The 24,413-nt window shown below is 39.3% G+C and overlaps 1 protein-coding gene across 2 annotated transcripts in view; it reads left to right on the forward strand.

Annotated features, from left to right (window-relative positions):
• Elovl7 (ELOVL fatty acid elongase 7) overlaps positions 1-21,078 on the forward strand; it is a 73,431-nt gene extending 52,353 nt beyond the window's left edge. The window contains exons 3-8 of one of the 2 annotated variants that reach the window (XM_027401503.2): positions 2,158-2,348; positions 5,916-5,996; positions 7,198-7,254; positions 9,995-10,100; positions 15,319-15,455; positions 18,453-21,078. In XM_027401503.2, coding sequence (XP_027257304.1) covers positions 2,158-2,348; positions 5,916-5,996; positions 7,198-7,254; positions 9,995-10,100; positions 15,319-15,455; positions 18,453-18,662 — 782 coding nt within the window. In that variant the 3' untranslated portion in view covers positions 18,663-21,078. Of the gene's footprint in view, positions 1-2,157; positions 2,349-5,915; positions 5,997-7,197; positions 7,255-9,994; positions 10,101-15,318; positions 15,456-18,452 lie in introns of those variants that run through there. The other variant, XM_027401504.2, reaches the window with a different exon arrangement.
• The last annotated feature ends 3,335 nt before the right edge of the window (positions 21,079-24,413 follow it).

Consider the following 24,413-nt stretch of genomic DNA (forward strand, 5'->3'; position numbering starts at 1 on the left):
GGGACAGGAGGATGATGTCATTTGATTTTTCTTCCCCTGCCAAGTCAGTGAAAGAAGAAAACAAAAGATACATCTGATCAAGAAGTGCCTTTACTGACATTTAAAACATTTTTTTTTTGTTTTGTTTTGTTTTAAAATCGTATTTGGAGGTGACTAACAACAGAAACATTTTTAGTTGCCTTTGATGAAGACCAGAAGTAGCCAAGCTGTTAGAGGTGACTGAAGCCCTCAAGGGTGCTTCCTTTAGTGCTGATTTCATTAGTCTTTATTTTATTATGAATAAAAGCTAGACATATTAATAAAAGAATAAAAGCTAGACATTGACTCTATGACATTCATATATTAAGGTTTACCTTGACCAGCCAGGAAAGGAATTCATTTAAAGCTGATTATTTCTAATTCTGTTCCTGGATTCCCAGTTCTATAAACAAACTTTATTTACTGAAATTCCCCTTTGTGGTGTTCAGGTCCACACTGTGATTGCCAGTAATGACCAGAAATTCTGCCATTCTTACAAGGCTGGAGAAGAACTTACTGGAGTTGTTGATGGTTATGAGTTGCTTTTTGGGTGCTGGGAATTGAACCTGGGTCCTCTGAAAACACAACCAGATAAGAAGATGGTCAAATTCTAAACATCTGGCATTGGTTTTGAGTTGATGGTCAGTTTGCTTTGCTTATCTGAGACATTGTCATCTGCTGGCATTTTTGAGGGAGGCCCACTTGAAGATAGGACAAGTCATCTTCACTAGTGACAGCCCTGGACAATCAGCTGTTGCATGCAACATCTCCAGCATTAAAAGTGGATGAGTGGACAGTTATGGAGTTCTAGTGAAGAAGTTTGGGATGAGAAGTCAGGTCTATGGGGATGCTAAGGTTTGCTGGTAACTGGCTTTCTTGTTAGTGGTTTAGATGAACAGGAATCTGTGCTCCAGGTCCTCTTTCACAGTGATGAAGGAGATGCTCAATCTGAGCTGAGTCAGATGCTCCTGGAAGCTGCCCATAGTTATTTTCCTCCATACCACACTGGCTTCATGAGGTCACTTGGTCAAATTACACCCCAAGTGCTTGAAATTATAGAATGAATCACAGTTTGCTTTTAATTGCAATTTTTAAATGCCACAATCCTGATTGCCTGAAGCCAGCAATAGACCATTACCTATTTTATTTTAAAATATCAGACTTACTGGCTCACACGTTGGACACCTAGGGCATATACTCTAGACAGGTATTGCTTGTGGTTCTATGATATACTATATGAGGAAGTATGTCAGTTTTCTTAGGACACTAAGAGAATGTACAAGCAGCAAATACAAACAGGTTTGTAAATGTAAAAGACTACCTGAATGGAAAAACATTTTGAAATGGTGTCTCATTTATTCCAGGCTGGCCTTGAACTCCCAATCTCTTGCCTCCACCTCCCAAGGGCTATCATTACAGGAGTGCACCACCATGCCCATGTAGGATGGAAATTCTCTGAATATTATAGTAGTCATTGAAGGTGGGACAGCTGCTCCAGATCTGCCTCCACCCACTGCTTAGATCTTGGAGAAATTATGGATCTGAGACTAGGGTGTCAGTACTTTGGGGCTCTGCTGAGAGCTCTCCTAGGTAGTTGTCTTGCTTTGTGTCATTATGTGGCAGAAAGACAGCAGAAGAGCTTCCTAGGGTCCCTTTTATGACACTAACTCTACTGGTAAAAAGCTTTTGCTTCCAAACATTAGGGGCTAAGATTTCGACACATGGATTTTATTTATTTTCTTATTTTTTGAGATTGCCCTCAAACTTGATGTGTAGCTGTGGATGACTTTGAACTTCTGATTCTCCTGCCTCCATTTCCCAAGTGCTGGGATTATATGTGTGCACTACTGCCCCAGGCCTAACACATGAATCTGCAGAGGATGCAATGTTCAATCCACTGCACAGTTCCTCCAGAGGGGCTTTCCAGAGACACCCCTTCAGGCTCTGGTGACAAATACCTCTTGCCTTTTGAGATTTAAAGGTGATGACAGTCTCACTGTTCCTAGGGATTCCTCCTGTCACTCTTCCTAAGGATGCTTGTGATTGTTTAGTGGTGTGTGGTTGGCGCTGGATACGGGTTGCTGCCTGTTATCCGTGGGTTAAGTGACTGTGCACTCACAGATGTTATCTTTCTCTTAGATCCAAGAGTGGAAGACTGGCTCCTCATGTCCTCGCCTCTGCCACAAACCATTATCCTGGGTCTCTATGTCTATTTTGTCACATCTCTGGGACCAAAGCTCATGGAGAATCGGAAGCCCTTTGAACTCAGGAAAGCGATGATAACGTACAATTTTTTCATAGTACTGTTTTCTGTGTATATGTGTTATGAGGCAAGTGTCTTCAGTATTCCTAATGGGAAAAGTTTGCCTGAGTCTTTTGTGTATATGTCAGTATGTTTTTGTTATGACTATGGGGCACTCTCCCCCCCCTTTTTTATAATTGATGAATTTAGAAACTAAGCAGGTGTTTACAGCATCAGAAACACCAAAATTGCCATGTCTATATAAAACAATAAATCCAAGGATCTCAGGACAGTTTCCATCATGGACAGTGAGAAAAAAAAAAAAAAACATTTAGCTCAGAGATTTGCACATGATAAATGTTAGTTTTGAGGAAACTCATACTCAGAGAAAATAATTAATGAACTCAGAGTGATAGCTGGCAAGAACAGGGCTAGTCCTGGAATACAGGTCCTGCTGACTCCAGAACTGGTCTTGTCTTTGTAACAATCTGTCCCATTACGGTGGGAACTTGTGGTTACTCTGTGCTGTGGTAAGCTATACAGTGGCCGGCTGTTTAGGATTTAGAGGCTTTAAGGCAAAAGAGAACATGGACTCACATGGAGTCATAGGTCATAAATCCCTATCCCTTGTTGTAAGAGAAATAGCAATCTTCCAGAACTCAGGACAGGTTGTGGATTTACTCCCTGCCCCTCTGCTATTCACATGTCTCAGCTGCCCTCACATACTGCTTCCCTGGGGCTCTTTGGGGGTATTTACAGGCCTCTCTATCTCTCTACTTGTTTATTTTCTTTCTAGCATACCTTGTGCTTGTTCATACTTGGGGGTTTATGAGGAGCTTTGCTGACCTTGCTGGCCTCCATAACACCAACCTCATTGCTGCTACAAATGAGCCAATCCGATCACCTAAGTCTCTGCTCACCTTTTCTCCACAGGCCATTCTCAAGTCTAGCTTCATTCTGTTGCTTGTCACTTCTCTGTTTCTACCTCTTACCCACAGGTCACTACTCCTCTCCTGTCCTTTCTAGACTACGAACAGGCTGCTCACATGTTCTCAGAGAGAGAATGTACATTTAAGAGAAGTTAAGAACATGCTGGGAAGCTAGGAGCCCAGGCTGCCTCATTTTCACTGTGTTGCTTTTTCTCTAGGCCTCAGGTCTCTTACATTGTGATGACAGGATTGAACTAGTTTTTCTCTTGGGTCCCAGAATGTTCTAGTATTCTCAGGTTGTGTTTGACAGTGCCACTGTTTGTGATGACCCCCGCATTATATTTCTCAGGCTTGAAAAGAATCCAGTAGTAACCAGTCACTTTTGGTTCCTGCTTTGTCAATTACAACATGGAAGAAGGTTTAAAAATATCAGAATTAGAGAGTTTTTATCTTCACTAATACTTGAGTTATAGTTTCAGGACTTACTGCCTGCTGAACATAAACCATTAACTTTTTCTTTACCAGCCTAGAATAGAGGTGTAACTGTCAAAACTGTCACAGGCTATTGGTATGTCCTTAAACTCAGTATCAGGAAAATGTTGCATCCACTCTGTTTAGACACAGACTTTTAACTTTAACTAGGGTGTGTGCTCTCTGTTGACCATAGCATAACACAGGCCCAAGGTATGATGTGGAGCAAGATTTTGTCAGGGTTTGAGAGTAAATGCCTCTGTCAGGCATGTTTAGCCAAAAATGATCAAGGAGAAAGAGAACCATGCCATACTGAAGAAATTTGGCTGTCTTCTTGTCATTCAGCATGCTAGATACCTGGGGCGAGTAAGACACTAGTGAGGAAGGGAGCAGGTGGGAGCCACAGAGGGCCAATACACACAGCCTCTCCCTTGTAGGATACAAGGGAGAGCTAGTCATTTAGTTTAAGTAAATAGGTTCTGGGATGAGAACAGTGGTTCTCAACCTTCCTAATGCTGCAACCTTTAATATGGTTCACCATGTTGAGGTGACTCCAACCATAAAATTATTTCCTTGCTACTTCATAACTATAATTTTGTTACTGTTATAAGTCATATGTACATAGCTGGTATGAAACTCCTATGAAAAGGTCATTTGGCCCCCTAAAAGGGTCAGGACCCACAGGTTGAGAACCAGTGGGATAGAGTATGACATTTCAGTTTAAATGAGTCTAAGCATGGCAAAAATAGCATCGTTCACTGACTTGAGGGTTTTGAGAAACAGAATTCACTGTTTCTGCCACATCCTTCTGTTAATTTGAAAAGATCTGTTGACTTGATTTTTAAGGCATTTTTAAGACCATGAATTGCATATCCTATGCTTTTCTGAGTCTAAATGTTCAAGATCTCATTTTCAGAGCTTATATTATCTTATATTGCAGGGTAGGTACGAGTACAGAGAAAGGGGTGGATTTGCTGAATTTGCTCTTTCCACTTTCCCATTCTTTTTGCATATTAAAATGTCATCTTGGCTGATTTCTGATGGTGGATACCTGTTATCATAGCCCTTAGGAGGCTGAGTCAAGAGTCTGAGTTGTAAGTTTGAAGCCAGCCTGGGCTACATAGCAAAATCCAGTCTTAAAAACTAAACATACCCAGGCTTTGGGAAAGCCTTTAAGTGTGTGTTTTTATATTGAGAACTTATCATTTTAGCTAAAATAGTGATAAGACTATAAACATAAAATATGTTTCAGAAGCCAAAAGTGTCATCAACCTTATAGTGAGAGAGAAGTTGTACCATGCCAGATGCTGCCAGTTACAGAGTAAAAACAACAAAAAACCAACCAACCAACCAACCAACAAACAAAAACACTTGGAAAAAAAAGAAAAATTTTTTTGCTCTAACCCAGGTCAACCCAACAATTATATGTATGCATTAATTAAAATCAAGTACGTGGCTTTCATTTGTAGCTACTGTTTTAAAAACTCTTCCTACCAACAAACTAAAAGAATGTCAATATGATCTTTGAATTACAATTCAGACTTATCAACAATAGCCTTTTATTTTTAACACCAGTAGAAGGTCATTTTGTGGGTGTGTTGGAATGACCATCTGCCAGATTATACTCCGGTTAGTAACAAGCACATTGTCTCCCCTTATTTGTCTTGTGAATTCAAAGTGCAACTGGTATCAAACCTGTGTACAGTCAATTTTTATGAGAAAGAGGAGGGAGTACCAGAGCTAGGCACTGCCACTTTGTAGTGTGCTTGCTAGCCATGGGTAGGAAAAGCACAGTGGCCATGGTTACCCTTTTGGCACATGGCCAGGTTTCTGTTTGTTTAATACTTACTGATTAATTGGGAAGATTTGAAACGTCCAGAAAAAACAGACTCAGAGCTAGGCACTCCCCCTTTAAAAGTACAAAAGCACATACATGTAGTGGACATAGAAATATTTGCTAATTAAGCAAAATACTCCCTGGGTTTTGTCCTTCACTGTTCTAAAGGAATCCTCCCGAGAAATGGACAAATTAGTCAGATTACAGTTCACATAATCAGTCTGTGCATTTGTGACTTTGAGAGTGCCTGATGCCAAGCTTCTCCCTGAAGGGTGTTTAGTTTGTCCTGGTTCTTGCCGCCTCTTCCCCTTCACTGCCTGCTTACTCAGCTGGTCATGCAACAAGGTGTAGTCAAAACCGCCTTTGTGGTGGCTGTTAGCAAGTTTCTTCCTCTTTAATATGCATGTTTCTCTTCCAGTTTGTGATGTCTGGCTGGGGTACAGGTTATTCGTTTCGATGTGACATTGTTGACTATTCTCAGTCACCAAGAGCGATGAGGGTAAGTTCTTCTTTGGAAAAAAATCTCTAGTTCAAAATCATTGTGAAAATCTCTTGGACACTGCAATATTGGTTATAAATTCAGAAGGACTGAATGAGTCTATTATCAGATTATATAAACTGGGAAAAAGCTAAAATTATAGGAAAGAATTAAAGGAAGTGTGGTGTATAAATTCTACAAAATGACAATGCTGTCTAAATTTCTTGGTTTTCAAAACTTACCTGATTTCTGAATGTTGAGAAATAGAATTTTCATAAGATCTAGTAATTCCACTTCTGGCAATATTCCTAAAGTGGTTGAAGTCGGGGACTCAAATAGATATCTGTATACACATGATCACACCACCATTATTCACAATGGCCAAAATAGAGCAACAATCTAAGTGCCCATGAATGGTTAATAGTTAAACAAAATGTCTCACACACACATAAACACACACACACACACACACACACACACACACACACACACACACACGCAGACACACACACACAAAGATACACAAGACACACAGACACATATACACACACAGACACACATACAAACATCACACATACACACAGAGAGTCACACATAGATACACACAGACACACATACAGACATACATATAGACACAACACATACACACACACACACACACAGAGATGTAACATATACACAGACACACACATACACAGGCACATAGACACACACATAGTTACACACAGACACACATGTAGACTAACACACACATACACAGATATACACAAACACACAGAGACACACATTCACACACACAGGAAGAGAATAGAATATTACTCAGCCTGTAAAAGCTACAACTTATACGAATCTTGAGGACATTATATTAATATATTCCAGTCATAAAAGGAAAAATATCTATGACCCATCTTGTATGAGGGACCTGAAATAGTCAAATGCACAGGACAGAGGGTAGAGTGATGGCTGGGCTGGAAAGAAGAGGGAAATGGGAAAATATTTTTGAATGAGTATGGTTTTGCCTTTTCAACATTAAGGAGTTCTCTGGATGGACATGTAATAGCTGTGGAAGGATAGGAATGAAGTCAAAGTCACCAGACTATACCTTAAAAATCACCTAGGATGGTAAATTTTGTTAAGTGCTTCTAAAGCTATTTTTTAAAGTAAATGTTTCTTCCATATAAAATACTGAATAAATAAATCTTATCTGTGTATATTCCCACAGATGGTGCACACCTGCTGGCTTTATTACTTCTCCAAATTTATTGAGCTGTTAGACACTGTGAGTATGTGGCCCACACATTTAGCAACTGTTTGATGTCTCGCCGAAGCAATAAACTGTTGGCATAGCTGTCACATACATACCTTTGCTTATTGCCCCTCCCTTGCTTTGCCTATTGTTATCCCTTTTCCTTTAATTATCTGTGTTTAGAAAGCGTGCTTTCCAGCATTTCACAACCTCTAGCTGCATTTTTTTAAACATGTGTCAGTTTTTACCTGGCAATATTATCATATATACACAAATGCACAGACTGATTATGTGAACTGTAATCTGACTAATTTGTCCATTTCTCGGGACAAATATATACATATATATATATATATATATATAATGTAATTGCCTGATTATGATAAACAGGTTAACTGCCACTTACTCTATAGGACTGTGCACCTTGGTGTAGGTGATGACAGTTCTTTATGAAGCACTTCACAAAGCAAAGAGCAGAGACCACGTTACCTTATACCAAGACACAGTGTCAGCCATACTCCGTAAGACAAGCAAGCATCACAATTCATAAATGTGATATTATCCATGGGGTGCCAATAATTTGAGGACCACAAACACTATCTCCAGTTGCTGTTCTGAAACCTGAGCTTACTGGGCCTGAGTTCTGCCTGCTTTGGGTCCTAGTGAGGGTCAACTCTGGACCTTGAGTGACTGGGCCCAGGGGTTAGCATGCTCTAAAAGTGGAAAGTAAGAAATATTATTTCCTGCTAGCATAGGAAAGCTGTGCTGGTTTTACTGACAAGTGTGTCTGGGACACACACCACCACACTGTCTGAAGTGTTAACACTTGTCACTCTTGGCTGACTAATCATAAAACGTTAGGCTGAGAAGGGACTTTTGAGGATTTAAAATCTAGGGTTTCTCAAGTTTTAGCAGGCATTAAAGTCACCTACAGGAATCCCAGTGCTCAGGAGGCTGAGGCGGGACCACAAGTTTGAGCCCAGCCTGGGCTACATAGCAACAAGCTGTCTTTAAAAAGAAAAGGAGCTGGGCAATGGTGGTGCAGATCTGTAATCCCAGCACTTGAGAGGCAGAGGCAGGCAGGTCTCTGTGAGTTCAATGCCAGCCTGGTCTACAGAGTGAGTTCCAGGACAGAACAAAGCTACACAGAGAAACTCTGTCTCAAAAAACCAAAACCAAACCAAACCAAAACAACCCCCCCAAAACAACCCCCCCAAAACAAAGTAAAAAGAAAAGGAAAGAGAAAAAACAAAAAACATGAAGGATTTGTTAAAGCACAAATGATGCTTAAACTCCCTATTGCCTCTGATTTAGTGGGTCCTGGGTGGAGCTTGGGATTTCGCTTTTCTGAGTTTCTCAGCTGTTCTTTGAGAAGCAGCTTGCTTTAGAGATATGGCACTCAGCATCCAGGTGCTTTACAATGACATGCATTAGGAACAAATAGCACACACAGGCCCCACCTCTTGAGATCTGATACCTGATGGTCTGGAGTAGAGAATACACATAAGTATTTTAAAACTGTTTTTTCATATTGTGACTTGCAGCCAGGTTTGGGAACTATTGGTCTAGTTCAGAACCCTCATTCGGGGATCGGGATGGGTGCAGTGGAAGCAAGAAGTTGAGTGGCTTACCCAGAAACATGCAGCTGTGAGAGTAGGACCCCTGTTGGAAGTTTATGACCCATATGTTGCACCAGGCTGTGTTCTTCCATGTGCATAAGCAAATGCGCTTGGCTTTATTGACTCTACTTTGCATATCCTCACTAGCAACTTCCATTAAGAATTTGTTTCCTCCTTGAGTCCTCCCCAGTTTTCCTGACAGTAATGCTTTGTGTTTTTCCCTGAATGTGAATGTCTAACTTTCCTCTGGTGCTGTGAACTTTTCTGTTAGTGCATTCTTTGATCCCCCCACCCCAACTCGTCCTTCCTTCCTTCCTTCCTTCCTTCCTTCCTTCCTTCCTTCCTTCCTTCCTTCCTTCCCTTCTTTCTTTTGTTTTTTCGAGACAGGGTTTCTCTGTATGGTTTTGGAGCCTGTCCTGGAACTCGCTCTGTAGACCAGGCTGGCCTCGAACTCACAGAGATCCACCTGCCTCTGCCTCCCAAGTGCAGGGATTAAAGCCTTGCTCCACAAAGGCCTGGCCAACTCTGCTCTTTCTTGTAGCAGCAAGCCACCACTGGGCACGCGCAATTGCAATGGTACCTTTGTTGCCGTTCTCATTTTTCTTATGCAGCTTTGCTTTCTTGTCCACAATATTTTTCAGATTAACTCTTCAGGATTCTCACCGTTTGTTTTTCTTTGGTAATACATTTTTTTTTTTTAAGTCCGCTTTCAATTTGCCTAACCCCTATCCAAACTGGTAGGATGTGTTAAAGAGTAAGTAATGTAGAGTAAAATAATTTCAGTCCTAGGAATTATGGCTGAACTTCTTTCTGACTGCCAGATAGTTCGAAACTTAAATGAGATTTTTTAAAGTTTAGTATTTTATCAATAGCATTTCTTTTAATAAATTCTGATGAGAGTTTTCACGGTGTATTTGGTTTTCAAATCTGCATAAAACTTCTTCTCACCTTATTGGTTCTCTCATGATTACCTATGGTCCCGAGTTCGTGCATGCTGGGTAGTCTTTGAACTGCGCCCTTGAGAACCAGCTGCCGCTGTCAGCACACCATAGGAAGCCAATTGTGAAACTGTTTGCTCTTTACCAATACTTTTGTGACACTCAATAAATTATTGCGTGGTTTTTGTGAACTTGATTTTCTTTAAATTATTTCAGATCTTTTTTGTTCTGCGTAAGAAAAATAACCAAGTGACTTTTCTTCATGTCTTCCATCATACAATCATGCCATGGACCTGGTGGTTTGGAGTCAAATTTGCTGCAGGTAGAAAAGGGAGAACTGGGGTCATGTGATATATAAGTGGTGACATTTCCGTGTGCTACAAACACAAATTTTGCCCTTCAATGTAATTTATAGGAATTTCTTTTAAAAATCAAAGAGCCATTTTGGTTAAACTTCTGACTTTGAAATTATCACCAAAGGCATAGGACTCTAAATTAGATTGCCCACTCCAAGTCTTCAGACATGAAGACTTTTGCGCAAGACCTTCTATGCATATTCTTCAGTTTTGTTTAGGTTCTATCGTTTCCTTTTAGAGTTCTATTACATGTTTTCAATTAAATAGGTAATAAACAAATAGATTAAAATATCAAAGCCTTGGATCCATCAATCTCTACTTAAATGATATTCCTAATTCGTCCACAGAAAGCCAGAGTGTTCCAGTTCTATGTTTCGTTTTCCTTCAAATTCCTCACAGTGACATACCCCGTCTTAGTCTGTTATGTGTTGCTGCACAGATCACTAGAGGCTGGCTGGTTTGTGAAGAAAAGAGGTCTGGTTAGCTTGTAGTTTTGGATGCCTAAATTCCAAGATTGGGCAGTATTATCTGTTTGGCCTCTGGGCAGATCTAGCATCTAATGTGGCATTTGGCATCATAGCAGAACCGGCACAGGAAGTTGGAGAGAAGGGGGGAGGAGGGACGAAAGAATAGAGAATGAGAACAGGGAGGCATAGCAAGAGACAAAACAGGAGACATGGGAAGTCCTGACCTATGATCTGAAGTAGTTGACCTAACCCCCTCACTAGGCTCCATCCCTTAAGGGGCCCACTACCTATCAGTCCTGTTTGTCTCCAGTCCTGGAGACAAAGCTTTTAGCACATGAACATTTGTGAATAAACCACATCCAAGATGTGGCAGACAATACAGAAACAACTTTAAAGATGAACCAGAGCATAACTGCTCAGTTTCCCAAAGCAGTCTACCACAGGACACAACATTTTGTTTTTTTATTTGTTTTTTTTTTTTTCAGGTCAGAGATATTTTAAACCAAAAGCTTGAGCCTAAGTGTCAGTTTCAGTTTGCTTTCCTTTTCTGAACACCTAGAATTGGAAAAAGCAGGCAGTAATTTTATTCTTTCATAAAGTTTGAAATAAGCAAAGTCTTCACGTATTTCTAGGTTAGCAAGCTTTGCTACAAGAATTATTTATTCTATTTTTTAACATTGAGAAGTCCCAGATACCTACAGTTTTAAATCTTTATTATTTAATTCATCTGAAGATTTCTTATTTTTGTTTTCTCTAAAATGCATATCAGGCCCCTCAGGTCTCCTATCTGCACTAATGTCTTACTTATATTAATGAAAAACTGGGGACCCTAGGGTGCAGCTATGATTTCAATACCCACTCCTAGGGTATTGATTTCTTGTGTGCTTAAAGGCATGAAAAAAAAATGACACACAGAAGCACCCTTGCAATCTTCCCTGTTAACCATGTGACTGCCAATGATCAAACAAAGATGACTATTTTACTTTTTAAGATGCTAATAGAGGTATTCTCTCACTCTTTAGCTTATTTCTGTCTCTTCTTTAATGCCAGAATATAGTTCAGCTTCCATATCTGTGGGCTCTGTGCCCATGGATTCAACCAACCATAGGTCAAAACCAAGGATGAAAAACATGTATTGATATTTTCCTTGTCATTATTCTCTAGGCAATATAATACAGAGCTGCTTGTATTACATGCACATGGTTTCATATTATAAAGCCTGTGGGAGCGCTGCACAGGTTACATGCATACAATCACCATTTTATGTAAGACAAAAGCTTTGAAAATCCACAGACATGGCTATCACCAGGGAGTTTGAAACCTTCTTCCCGTGGGTCTCAAGGAATGACTGTGCTATATCACAACTCTGAAAAAGAAATGGGGGAAAAAATTGGAAGGCAGTGCTCCCAAATACACACAGGTGATTTGAAGATACCAAAACCAACATGTCCCCCTCGGTTTCTCTATTCTTCTCTGTGGTCTCCCATCTTTCCATTTTGAATATCTGCTAATTCCACTATGGGAAACATACATTTTATTTAAAGAATGGAATCGAATGTTTTTCTCACCTTTGTGTGAATCTGTTGATGGTTGAGCTTCCATTTCAAAACAATACTTTCAAGAAGTACAGATTCAAACAAAGATGACCTCAGGTTTGAAATGTCCCGAGTCTATGGATGTCATGCATTTGATCATAGTGTCTTTACTGGTACCTTAATTTACATTCCTTCAAGGTTAAAAGAGAATGTTTTGTGACTCTGGTGTGGTCTGTGAGCCAGCAGTCCTGTTTAGTCTGAGGTGTGGGTTTCTAGTCAATTTGTCTACATCTCTTGCACAGCATTTGCAGTGGCAGGCCCGGCATAGGATTTGTTTCCGGAAGTGTGATTTGGCCAGGGCTGTGTTCCTAGAACAAGCCTGTCTGTTTGAGCTAATCTTTGCAAATAGTGGAGCACAGATGATCTCTGTCTAGCATCTGAATTCTTGTTGCCTTCTGTATTCTCTTCTGGGATAATAGCAACCCAAATTTCCCTTAGAATAAGAGGAAAATATTTTCATGGCAGGCTTTTCTATTAATTATGTAAATATCCCCTTTGGGAAATGTAGACAAATACTATAATTACCCAGGTGATTCTTTTATTTTCTCTAAATCAAAAGATGTAATTTGTGAGGGAACTAATTGTAACTTATTCTGAGATCCTTGCTTTTTGGGCCTATTCTTGTAAAGAAAGCAATGCTTCACTTGAAAAGCCTTCCAAAGAGAAAAGTAAAAAGCATTCCTAATGAAAATGTGGTGGTTTTATGAAGAAACTTGCTACAGTAAGCAACAAAAAAGCAATCATTAGGGGAAATAAGCAAGTTGAATTTCATTTGGCAGATTGCTTTGCTCAGCATCCTTTCTTTGACTTAACTCTCTTAGTTCATCACTAATTCCTGCTAACTCTATACAAGATCCTCCTCGGGTTAGCCCATTTAACTCAATGGTGCTCAACCCTCCTAATACTGCAACCCTTTAGTGAGGTTCCTCATGTTGTGGTGTAATTATTTTCATAAGTAATCCATAAAATTATTTCTGTTGCCACCTCATAACTAATTTTGCTACCATTATGAATTGCAATGTAAATATATGATATGCAGGGTGGTCTTGGGTGACCTCTGTGAAAGGTCTGTTAGATGCTCAGGAGTCAAGACCCACAGGTTGAGAACCACTGATTTAACTGAGGGTAACATGGAGAAAGTGTGTCTTAGTGAGGAAGGCTCTGATATAGGCCCTTCTGAAAGCTGAGCTGTACTTCCTGTGCATGTTCTTTCTGGACACAAATGAACATGACTCCTGAGCTACTATAGGAATAGGCAGCTACTCTATTTGTTAGTTAACCTAGAAAGGGTGTGTCCCTCCCCCCTTATAATTTGTTCAGGTTTCTTTTGGGGTAGAAAAATTAATCTGGTTGTAAATAATAAAATCTGAGAGGATAGTAACATGCTTCATTAATGGTGTTGATACTGAAATTTGTGATAAGTAAGGAATTAATTGCAATTGAATGAGAGTCTGTGAAGTACAGGGAAGCATGAGGCTTTGGACGAATATGACCTACTTATTTAAAGTGTGTTCTCTGGCGGGAACACTTTAGCAATAATAGTATCTAGAAACATTCAGAATTACTGTAATTATGAATAATTATTTTAAAATAATGGCTCAGTTGGCAAAATCACTTGCCTCCAAGGCCAAGCCTGATGACCTAAGTTTGATTCTCAGAATCCACATGGTGGAAGGAGAGAACCAACTGCCAAGAATTATTTCTGACCTCCACATGTGTGCTGGTGCATGTATGCACATACATAGACACCCCCCACCACACACACAAATGAATTTTCACAAAGTAATTCAATCTACTTTGCACCTGTTTTATGATGCTTTTTCCACAGACAGTTCAAAGTGACTATTGATTAGCAATTCTACAATAATTAGTTTCAAGTTTTAAGTTACTTCTGGAATTAAATTATTTTTTATAGAAAAACTTAAATTCCAGGTCAACTTTACCATGCACAATGCAGATTTCTCTGAGTTGAACATCTTAGGAAAGAAACCCTAGAGAGGAGTTTGGGGGTTTTTCTTTCTTCACCATCAGCTAAGCACCCTACTGTCCCTTCCACCAAGGACTGTTACAACTGAAGGCAACTGAAATGCTCTTTTCTTACATTCTTGTGTCCTCTGCTTCTCTTCCTAATTAAAGATTGTGAAATTAAAAGAGGAAAGCATAACTAAATGGAGCAGACTGGCTAAAAGGATGGCTTAATTGTCAATAGCTATTTATTTTGAAATCACAATCATTGATAATAGCAGATTTAGTGTAGCTTACTAATGACTTCCAGTGGTTTTTTGACAGAATGTTTGTGGTACTAAAAATACCAAATGCACAGTATTTCAAGTGTGGAAGAGAAATTTGATTCCACACAGTGATTATGTCTGTAGCGTTGCTCATGAAAGCCCAAATTAGAAGCAACCCAAATGTCCTCCCATAGGAGAGTGGATGAATATCAATGCATTTATATGGCATAATGCTAAAGAATAGGAAAAAGACAAATTATTGGTGTATACACCAATATGCAAGAAGCTCAAAACCATTGTGTTTCGTGAAAGGTGGCAGGAATGAGAGTCCACGCTGTGTGGTTCTATCTATGTGAAATGTATTAACAGGCAAAATTAATAATTGATGATAGAAATTGGCTAAAGGTCACCTTACAGGGATGTATTCATGGAGCAGCACAAAGAGACCTCAGTGATGTTGAGTATTCTTGCGTCTTGATCTTGGTGGTAGTTATGGGAAGAAGTAGGCTATATGTGAAACATCTTAATTTGTACATTTAAGATTAAGATACTTTGCTCACCTTATAAATGTTAACCTTCACTAAAAATACATTTGGATTCTTATTAAGCAGTGTAGCATTTTAAAGTAAACTCAAATCGCAGGAGCATTTTAAGGTTAAAGCATAACAAAAAGTGACATGCTAATTTAGTTTGTAAGATTTCTGGCTTGCATTTTACTAAATATTTTATTGAACTTCTAGTTTTGATGGCTGGCTTTACAGGGTTGATATTTGTTATGTATTTTTCTTCTTCCTACTAAAATTAGAGAAATGGTGATACTGAAATCTTAGGATAAATATGTCTGATTTTAAGGAACAAGGGGTTGTTTTACAATAACCTTTTATTTCTCAGGTGGTTTGGGAACATTCCATGCCTTTTTAAATACAGCTGTGCATGTGGTCATGTATTCCTACTATGGACTGTGTGCTATGGGACCGGCCTACCAGAAGTATTTATGGTGGAAAAAGCATTTGACATCTTTACAGCTTGTGAGTAACTTGTTTTCTCTAAATGTGAAACAAACCTGAAGTCACATGTTTTCTCTCTCAGTTAGGAGTCTAGATGAAACCAGAACAGTCTGCGAAGAAATAGGGGACTTGTCATCTGTGGGGTATGCTTCACTGTTTGGACTTGGTCAGAAGCTCTGTCAGCTAAAAGTAAAGCAGATTTGGTACCTCAGAGTCTCAAATGATTAAGCCAGCATTTTCATCCTTATAATGATCTGATATATATATCTACAAAAATATGTATATAATCAAACTAATGTCAAAGTTATATGACTGTGAATAAGAACAATACTATAGTGTAAGTTAGAATTCCATATTCTGAGTCAACATTGAAGGACTGTAATGTGGAAGGAAGGGTGGACATTTCTGTGTGCTTACCTATCTAGTCCTAACTGGTCAGTTTGTCTTTCTTCTCATAAGTAAAGAGTTCTGTGAGAATTGCAATTACTGTGAAGTAATGTAAGACATGTGAGTTATATAGACTTGATAGTGACCAAAAGTCAGCAGTGCTTGAAAGAATAAGGCATTGAATTTAGACCAAATAATTCCTCATAAGAATTCATTCTAAAAATATATGGTACACAATTTTATTAATAACTGAGTGAAAATGACCTGTTTTATTGCCCTCTATTAAAAGAATTGTTCCAGCTTCATATTTCCCTGAGTTGAAGTATATTGTAAATCGGTTACCATGTTTTGCCAGTGACACCAAACAGGAAGTAGAATCGAGGCATGGCTAGCTTGCTGGGGACTTTCTATTAAGATCCTACAACTTGCTAAGTGAAATTGGATATAGCCCTCTCAGGGGTTCTCAGGTGAGAGACCAGTGCTTCAGCCTCTGAGGACCCTCAAATGAAGACCAGAGGAGCTCTTTCCAGTTAGCTGTTATATCTGAAATCAGCAACAAGTTCAATGGCCAGCCAAGAGGTGGCAGCAAAATGAATACTTTAACTCATACTTTTGTTTTACTCTTACTTTGGAATACTGTGAAACCCTGACAATTATTCTCTGTGGCTTCTTCCCTTTGAAGCATTTTTCCCATTGTGCAGTTATATGTGTGCATATTGTCTGCACAGAGACATGGGAGAAAAGAAGAGGGAGAAAAATGAACTGGGCTGGGATGTAGCTTAGTGGAGGAGAGTTTGCTTAGCTCCTACAAGCTGCTTAGCTACAAACAATATAAATGAAAAATAAATTAATAAGGACAATTTCGTCTCCCCCAGGTAACAGTTATTTTTTTTATTTTCATTCAACGTTCCCCCTTATGAATATGTATGTATTTATATCTTTTACAGATTTCATATTTACTACATGCATGTTCTTATACTAGTTTTTTTTTTTTGTTAATCTAACAAATGTGACACATTTTAAATAAAGTGAGCCAGGTATGTTTGTGCTTGCCTGCAGTCTCAGCCCTTGGGAGGTAGAGGAAGGAGGATCAGAAGTTCAAGGTCATGCTCGGGTACATAACAAGACTGAAGCCAGCCTATGCAACATAAGACTTGGTTTCAGAGAACATAAACATTTCAATAAAGTAGAAAGATTTGTACATAAAAAATGAAGGCTTCCCCTTTCCAAGGTTTCATTATTCTTTTTTTTTTTTTTTTTTTTTTTTTTTTTTTTTTCCCGAGACAGGGTTTCCCTGTGTAGCTTTGGAGCCTATCCTGGCACTCGCTCTGGAGACCAGGCTGGCCTTGAACTCACAGAGATCCACCTGCCTCTGCCTCCCGAGTACTGGGATTAAAGGTGTGTGCCACCAACGCCCGGCTTCATTATTCTTTTGACAAAAGAAGGGAGTCAAGCGCAGCTGCTGGACAGGGAAGCCGTGGAAGTTTGTGAGGATGCTTCACTGAAGGCTGATAACAATAAAGTTATTACAAGAAATAATATAAGAAATCTAATCATGGTTACTTAGCTCATCGGTGCTATTTTATAGAGATTTATTTTTCTAAAACTTCCCCAGAACATGACTGACCTTTACTCAAGTGCGAGAAGGCAGCAGGATGGCTCAGTGGGCAAGGGTATTTTCCACCAATCCTGGTGACCTGAGTTTGATCCCAGAGGCCCACACAATGGAAGGAGAGAACTAACCTCTGGCCTGTAAAGGCATGCCATGGCTCATGTATGTTCCCTCTCTACACAAACATCAAAGACACCCAAGCACATCTGGACATTTGCATAGAAAGTCTCCTTACTATAAATATGCAGATGCCTTCAGCCCACAGAACCTCTGAGCATCCCTGAGGCTTGCCAGGGTCCAAGCTCTCCTCCCTCCCTCCTGGCAGCTGGGACCTTCTTCCTTTCCTTGGAGGTGAAGTCTCACTGTGTTGCCCAGCTGATCTCAAATTCATGAGCTTAAGTGAGTCTGCCACCTCAGCCTTCCAGGTAGCTGAGATAACAAGTGTGTCCCACCATGCCTGATTCCTTCCTAGGATTGTTTGGATTTGTGGAGAGGAAGGACACATGACAGCTATAAGGGCTTTGGCTCCATTAAAACTAGAAAGTCTCCAACTTGGATGTTAGTATCTTCTAAAACTTGAAACACTTAGTCTCTGAGAAGACAGAACATTGAAAATCAAAATTGCTCTGAAAAAGTAGGCCACAGTGTAATGGTCCCAGCACACTTCATCAGAACCAAGGACTAGAGTTCTTGAGACTTCCCCCAAGCAAACAAATAACTGCCTTGTTTGATGTCTAAAATGGATGCATGCTGCCACACAGCACATTCCATTTAAGTAGGATCTGCTGGAGTTGTGCAGTGTCAACACTGAATATTGGTTCTGAGCTCCCATCTAGATTTTGGCCCTATACCTAATCTAGTCTCACTCCTAGAGAGGCCATATCTAAAGACATACTGCCCTGCCCAGTAGCACCTAGGAATGGCTAAAGGACTCATAAACCTAAGTGGTTTTTTTGTTTGTTTGTTTTTTGTTTTGTTTTGTTTTGTCTCTAATTTTTTTCCATTCTCCCGTCTCCCAGGTCCAGTTTGTCCTTGTCACCATCCACATAGGCCAGATCTTCTTCATGGAGGACTGCAATTATCAGTACCCAGTTTTCCTGTACATCATTATGAGTTATGGATGCATCTTCCTGCTACTGTTTCTCCATTTTTGGTACCGTGCTTATACCAAGGGTCAGAGGTTGCCCAAAACTATACAAAATGGAAATTGTAAAACAAAGCCTCACTAAAAGACAAAGTGCAGCCTATATTTACAATTGAGACTGATATCTTGCCTTCCTCGACAATCAAGACATACTTACCTATGCAGTGCATTTTGTATATTTTTCAAAACCAAGAGCTTGTATTTTTTATGATAAGTTATTTGGGTTTCTGATCTTTGAGAGTCCAAAGCTCCCAGTAAGTCTTCTCAGTGGAAGAGACTGGAGCAGCCAGGAGGTTTCCCATTGCCTTTCTTACTAATTGAAAGGTCATAATACATTTTGCTACAATGAGAGGAGGATATGAAGTAAGATTGTACTCTTCTAGGAACTCCGGGATAGATGAAAAATACTAGTGATTTTGATCATGGACGGAGATCCACTGAGTATGATAGATTCCTCCTGCCTGATCTGGAGACCTCTGATTGGCTTCTGGCTCTGTCATTCATTCCTTATTCAGAAGACATATTCACTCTAGGGCTCAGTTCCCAATCTAAAGTGCTAACACAGGTGAAGCCTACATGACTTTTGATAAGTTATCATTCTAAATTGTTAATGGTAAGTTTGGATGGGTCATTTGAGTGATTGCCACCAGTCCTCCTGGTAAGACTCCCTAACAACACATGTATAAGCTGTTGGGGCAGTGGTGCTACGGTTTCTGCACTGAGGCCTTTGACACTAAGGTGAAGGTAATGTCACGTTGCAAACAAGATGATTTGTTTCAACGGGTTAATGACCACTTTGCTAAAGATGATTTTACCATTAACTTTGTGTATCTCTGAAAAGAGAGCCGTGTCAATGAAAAAGATGCTGTGGAATTTATTGGGGAATGTTATAATCTATTGTCGTATAATGCCACTCTCTGATATGTCATGCTAAAAAAACATTGTCCTGCCTAACTATGTACTAGTTAGACATTTAAATGTTCATGTGATTAGCTTACCTCAGATGTCTTTGAATCCCAAATTAATTTTCAAATATCTGCTATGCAAAGTGGCTTATGAAGCAACTGGAGGTAGGTGGTAGAGTATCTGATGTCAGATTTGGTTACATTAACAAGGGCTGTTAGATTTTGGGAGACAAAAATTACATTATGGTTATGTATTATGTGTATTTAGTGTTGTGGATACACCATGTGAAGAAATATTTTCCAGAATCATGACTTAGGCAGGATTTCCTTTTCTCCAGATCTGTAAGCCATATTGTGAAGGGCTGAAATTCATGTGACAAATGTTTCCAGCCCCCCCTTTAAAATGGCTGCTTTCTAGAATTTTCTTGTTCTTGTTGGAGAACCAGAACCACCCAGCAATACTTGGACATTTGTGATGCTGTAGCTATTATTTCCTTTTCCTCTTTGAAGGACTATTTATGTGTGAACAGCTTTAAAATCAGTACTGATGGCCTTGGTTATGTTTGCCACACAGTGTTGCTCCAATTTGCACCAAAGCCTGAGTAAACTCTGAAGTTTTGCCTGCTCTCTCCTGATCCATTACTCTGCACCATGCCTTTGTCTCCACATTTACTTAATTTATAGTTATTTGCCATTAAGTGGCCTTTAGTGATTCCACTTGCTTGAGATGAGAAGCAGAGAATAATAGGAATATTTTCAAACTTAAAAACAAACAAACAAACAAACAAACAAAAACAAGTAGCAGACAAGCCGAGCTGACAGGAGCAGCCACACTAGTCTGTCACTGTGAAGGTCTCAGGGATCTGTGTTTTCCTATTTTGACTCTGTGTGTCCATGGGACAGTATGGTAGATGTAATTACCTACACAAGCAATTCCCAAAGACTCAAGTAGGGCAAAGACCCAAAGGAACCAAAAATAGAAAATAAAACAGGAGACTTTGATTGATTTCCTCTCTAACACTACCCACCCTCTCCTCCCGCTCCTCCAAGTATTCACAATGTCTCACAAGCAGGTAGACTAAGAGCAACATTGTGACACACCACATTCTCAACTATACAAATGAAAGCAGGGAGGTGGGGTGTTATATGGAAATAGATCTCTTGACAGGAAGACAGATGTAAACATCAGTAGATCAAAACTGCTTGTAGAAATTGTGTGGGCAGTGTTTGATCAAACAGAGCTTCTAATGGGATTTCACCTACTTTTCAGGACTTTGTTGCCTTTCAACTTGCTTGCTTAATAAGCAAAAAGCCCAGCTATTAAGTATAGTTTATTATAAAAGTTCTATGAGTCCTTGAGGACCAACATATATGCTATAAATATAAATTTTTAAATATCTATGGGGTGTTACGATTTTTCTGTCTTCATACTTAAGGAGAACCCTAAATTGAGTATACTACATTGTTTAATAGTTTGGGAAATTATGAGATTATTTCTCTTGGTTACCTCTTATTTCTGTTAACTTCTTAATGACTGTGGAAGTGAGAATTTGAGTTTGTTCTCTGTGCTATAATAAATTTGTGGCATCACATGTATGTGTGTGTGTTTATTTCATTTTGGAATATAGCTGCTTTTATTTGCATGTGTAGGAGAGTCTAAATCTTAGTAGTCACCGATTCAAAGCACTTGGCACATTGATTATATGCTTGCTATATTCAGAATACTGTGCTTGATATGAGTGTTCAAATTTTTCTTTGGGACCACCTGTATCTCCCTTGCAGATGAATGTTCAGAGAGATGCACAAGACAGGTGCTACAGGAGGAAAGGCCTGCCAATCACAATTACAAAAATTATTGTGAAGGCATTTTAAGGCAAGTTTGTATAATATAAAATGTATACAATTCAAAATGGATAGTAGGTTACTAGACCAGATGTCTGCAAATAACAAGGGGCTGGAGAGAATGCTCAGTGGTTAAGAGCACTTACTGTTTTTGCTGATGACCTGGGTTTGGCTCACACATGGCAGCTTGCAATTGTCTATAACTCTACTTCCAAAGGATCCAATATTCTCTTCTGGCCTCCACAGACACCAGACAAGCCCATTATACTCATGCACACATGCAAACAAACACTTATACACATAAGAATAAATAAAATGAGAAACTTAAAAAGAATTGTGTCATGCCTAACTGAAATAACAGCTTCTATGTAATGTTCATCTGCATCCATTGAAACAACTGATGGGAGGCTGATGTGGAAACTGGGAATGGTGACTGAGGCCGGGGCAGTCTGAACCCACACTTAATCTCAATGCCAATAAAAGTGAAATGCTGAAGTATTAATGTGTCTTTTAGCATGCTATTGTACTATAAAATCTTCCTGCCCCAGTTTGTGTTTTGTATTTGAACCTAAATGTCTGTTTCTAAATCAGCTATAATAATAATAATTCCTACGGATAGAGAAAGATGTTAAAAGGTACTAGACTGATTCAGTCAAAGAAAGTTAAGACAAAAAAAAAGAGGGACTAGGGATGGCAGTGGCAGAGGACCTGCATAGCCTGCCCTGGCCTCTATCCCCAGTACTACCATAAAGAAACTAAAATAAATACATGGGAGTTCTAGTTAATTAAGAAAGACCTAAATTTTAACAATCCAATATTTGATATAGATCCGAACAAACCCATTATAAAGTGATCTTTAAATAGTTGTTTAATTAAACAAGGTATAGATATTAGATTATATAAGAAATTAATACTGGGTATAATCGCTGTTCTGCAGTCAGACTTTGGAAAAGTTCTTATTGTGAAAATACATGTATACACTGATGCATGCATGTGTTGTGCATAGTTGACAGTTGTCTGATTTTACTTTAAAATATTCTTAGAATAAGAAACTCAATTGTTAGCTATTTCTCTAGGTCTGTGGCTTTCAACCTTTCCAATGCTGTGACCCATTAATACAGTTCCTCACGTTGTGATGATCCCCAACCATAAAATTAGTTTCCTTGCTATTTCATAACTGTAATTTTGATACTGCTATGAATCACAATGTAAATATCTGATATTTGAAAGGGGTTGTGACCCACAGGTTGAGAACCACTAATCTAGGTGGACATTTGTTAAACAGGAAAAGAGCCAAGTGTAATGAATGGAGGCCTTAAAGTCAATAGATTTACATGTGTCTGTGTGTTGCTAATCACAAAAATCTTGGACTGACAAGAAGGCTCAGTAGGTAAAAGTGCTTGGTGTCAAGCCTGATGACCTAAGCCCCAGGGCCCCACATGATGGAAGGAGAGACCTGACTCCTGAAAGTCATCCTCTGACCTCCACACACACTCTATAGTACATGTGCGCAACCCTCTCAAATAAGTGTACTTTTTAAAGTTTTAAGATCCTCTGTCACTATTTCCTATTACATTTAAAACACATTATTCAAAATGTAAAAACAGAAGTGATAAATATTAAATCTGGGTAATGATTTTATTAGTGCACTTCTCTCTGCTGTTGTACATACTTGAAAGCTTCCAAATTTAAAAGCATGTATATATTTTATTATTGCAATTTTGATTCCAGGTAGACACCAAAGTGACAGAATTGATGTGATTATTCACCATTGACCAGCCAGTGACAGTACCTAAGAATATATGTATGACACAGAGTTTCACATAGCCCAGGTTTGCATTGAAATCAGTATGTAACAAGGATCTTAACACATCTAATCCTCCTGCCTCCGTCTCTCAAGCACTGGGATTAAAAGCGTGTAGCACCACACTATTTTATGTGTGCATGTTAAGGAAAAAAATTTTATCAACTGAGGCACATCTGGAGTCTCTAATAAACTTTCAACCATTCTTATGTGGATCCTGATCTTAACTGGTTTAGTGCACAGCAAAATATGCCTACATAGAAATTAAATGAAAACCAAGGCTGGCTACATGTTGCCGAGTAAAAATTTTGTTGCAAATATATGAGTCCTTTTCCTAAGGGGACAGTTTTGATACAACAATAACTGCCAGCATTTGGGAGACAATGGAGAAGGATCATTAGTTCCAGGAGTACTTGGCAACACTGTATCCAAAGAGAGGACAGGAGAGGGGGGAGAAGAAAAGGGAAGAGAGAAGGAGGGTTTCTTGAGAACCCCTGAAGGTTCTGACCAGAGAAATGACATGATCAGTGTGGTTATGAGAGGCCCTGGATAAAACCCTTCACAGGAAGTCTCAGGCTTCCTGCTACCATTTAACTACTTCCTTCTCTCAGGAAACAGTTGGGAGTAGCAGGAAGTGGTTATCACGTGCTGTTCTGCAGCATGGTGCCATACAGCTAAGTGCTCTGAAGAGGACGGGCACAGAGAAAGAATGCCCTCATCCATATCAGCGCTGGAGTCCAGACTAAACATACTGTGAGTCTATTCTCCACCAACAGAATTTTCCAGGAGTCCTGTATAGCAGCTTCCACTACCTCTCCATGGTCAAGAGTACCCCGTGACTGTCCTTGGTTACCAGGGAAACTGGGGAATGTGATTTCTAGGTGGGTATGACATCATTGCTAACAAGATTAGATTCTGTTAGTAAGAGGTAAGGAATAAGGTTTGTACAGGCAGATGATGTAACCTTGCACACAGAAACCATGGAGTTACATAACTGAACAAATTAACTTGTTGGCCAAACCTGATTTGGATACCCAAAGGCTAATTTCTCTTTGCTCATCCATGTTGGGTGGATATACACGTATTTCAAGGCAGAAATCTGAATGTCTTTCATTACTCTCTGTACCTAAACAAGCCTCTACTGTGATTTTATTTTTTTACATCGAACTCAGATTTATAAGCAAGGAGAGAAATTAAGGGGTTTTCAGTTGTTGTGGCATTGTGACGTGCACACAGCTCTCTGAAGCAACACCTAGGAAATCTTGTTTTTTTTTTTTTTCTCCAA

The sequence above is a fragment of the Cricetulus griseus genome, chromosome 2 (genome assembly GCF_003668045.3).
Source record: "Cricetulus griseus strain 17A/GY chromosome 2, alternate assembly CriGri-PICRH-1.0, whole genome shotgun sequence".
Lineage (NCBI taxonomy): Eukaryota > Metazoa > Chordata > Mammalia > Rodentia > Cricetidae > Cricetulus > Cricetulus griseus.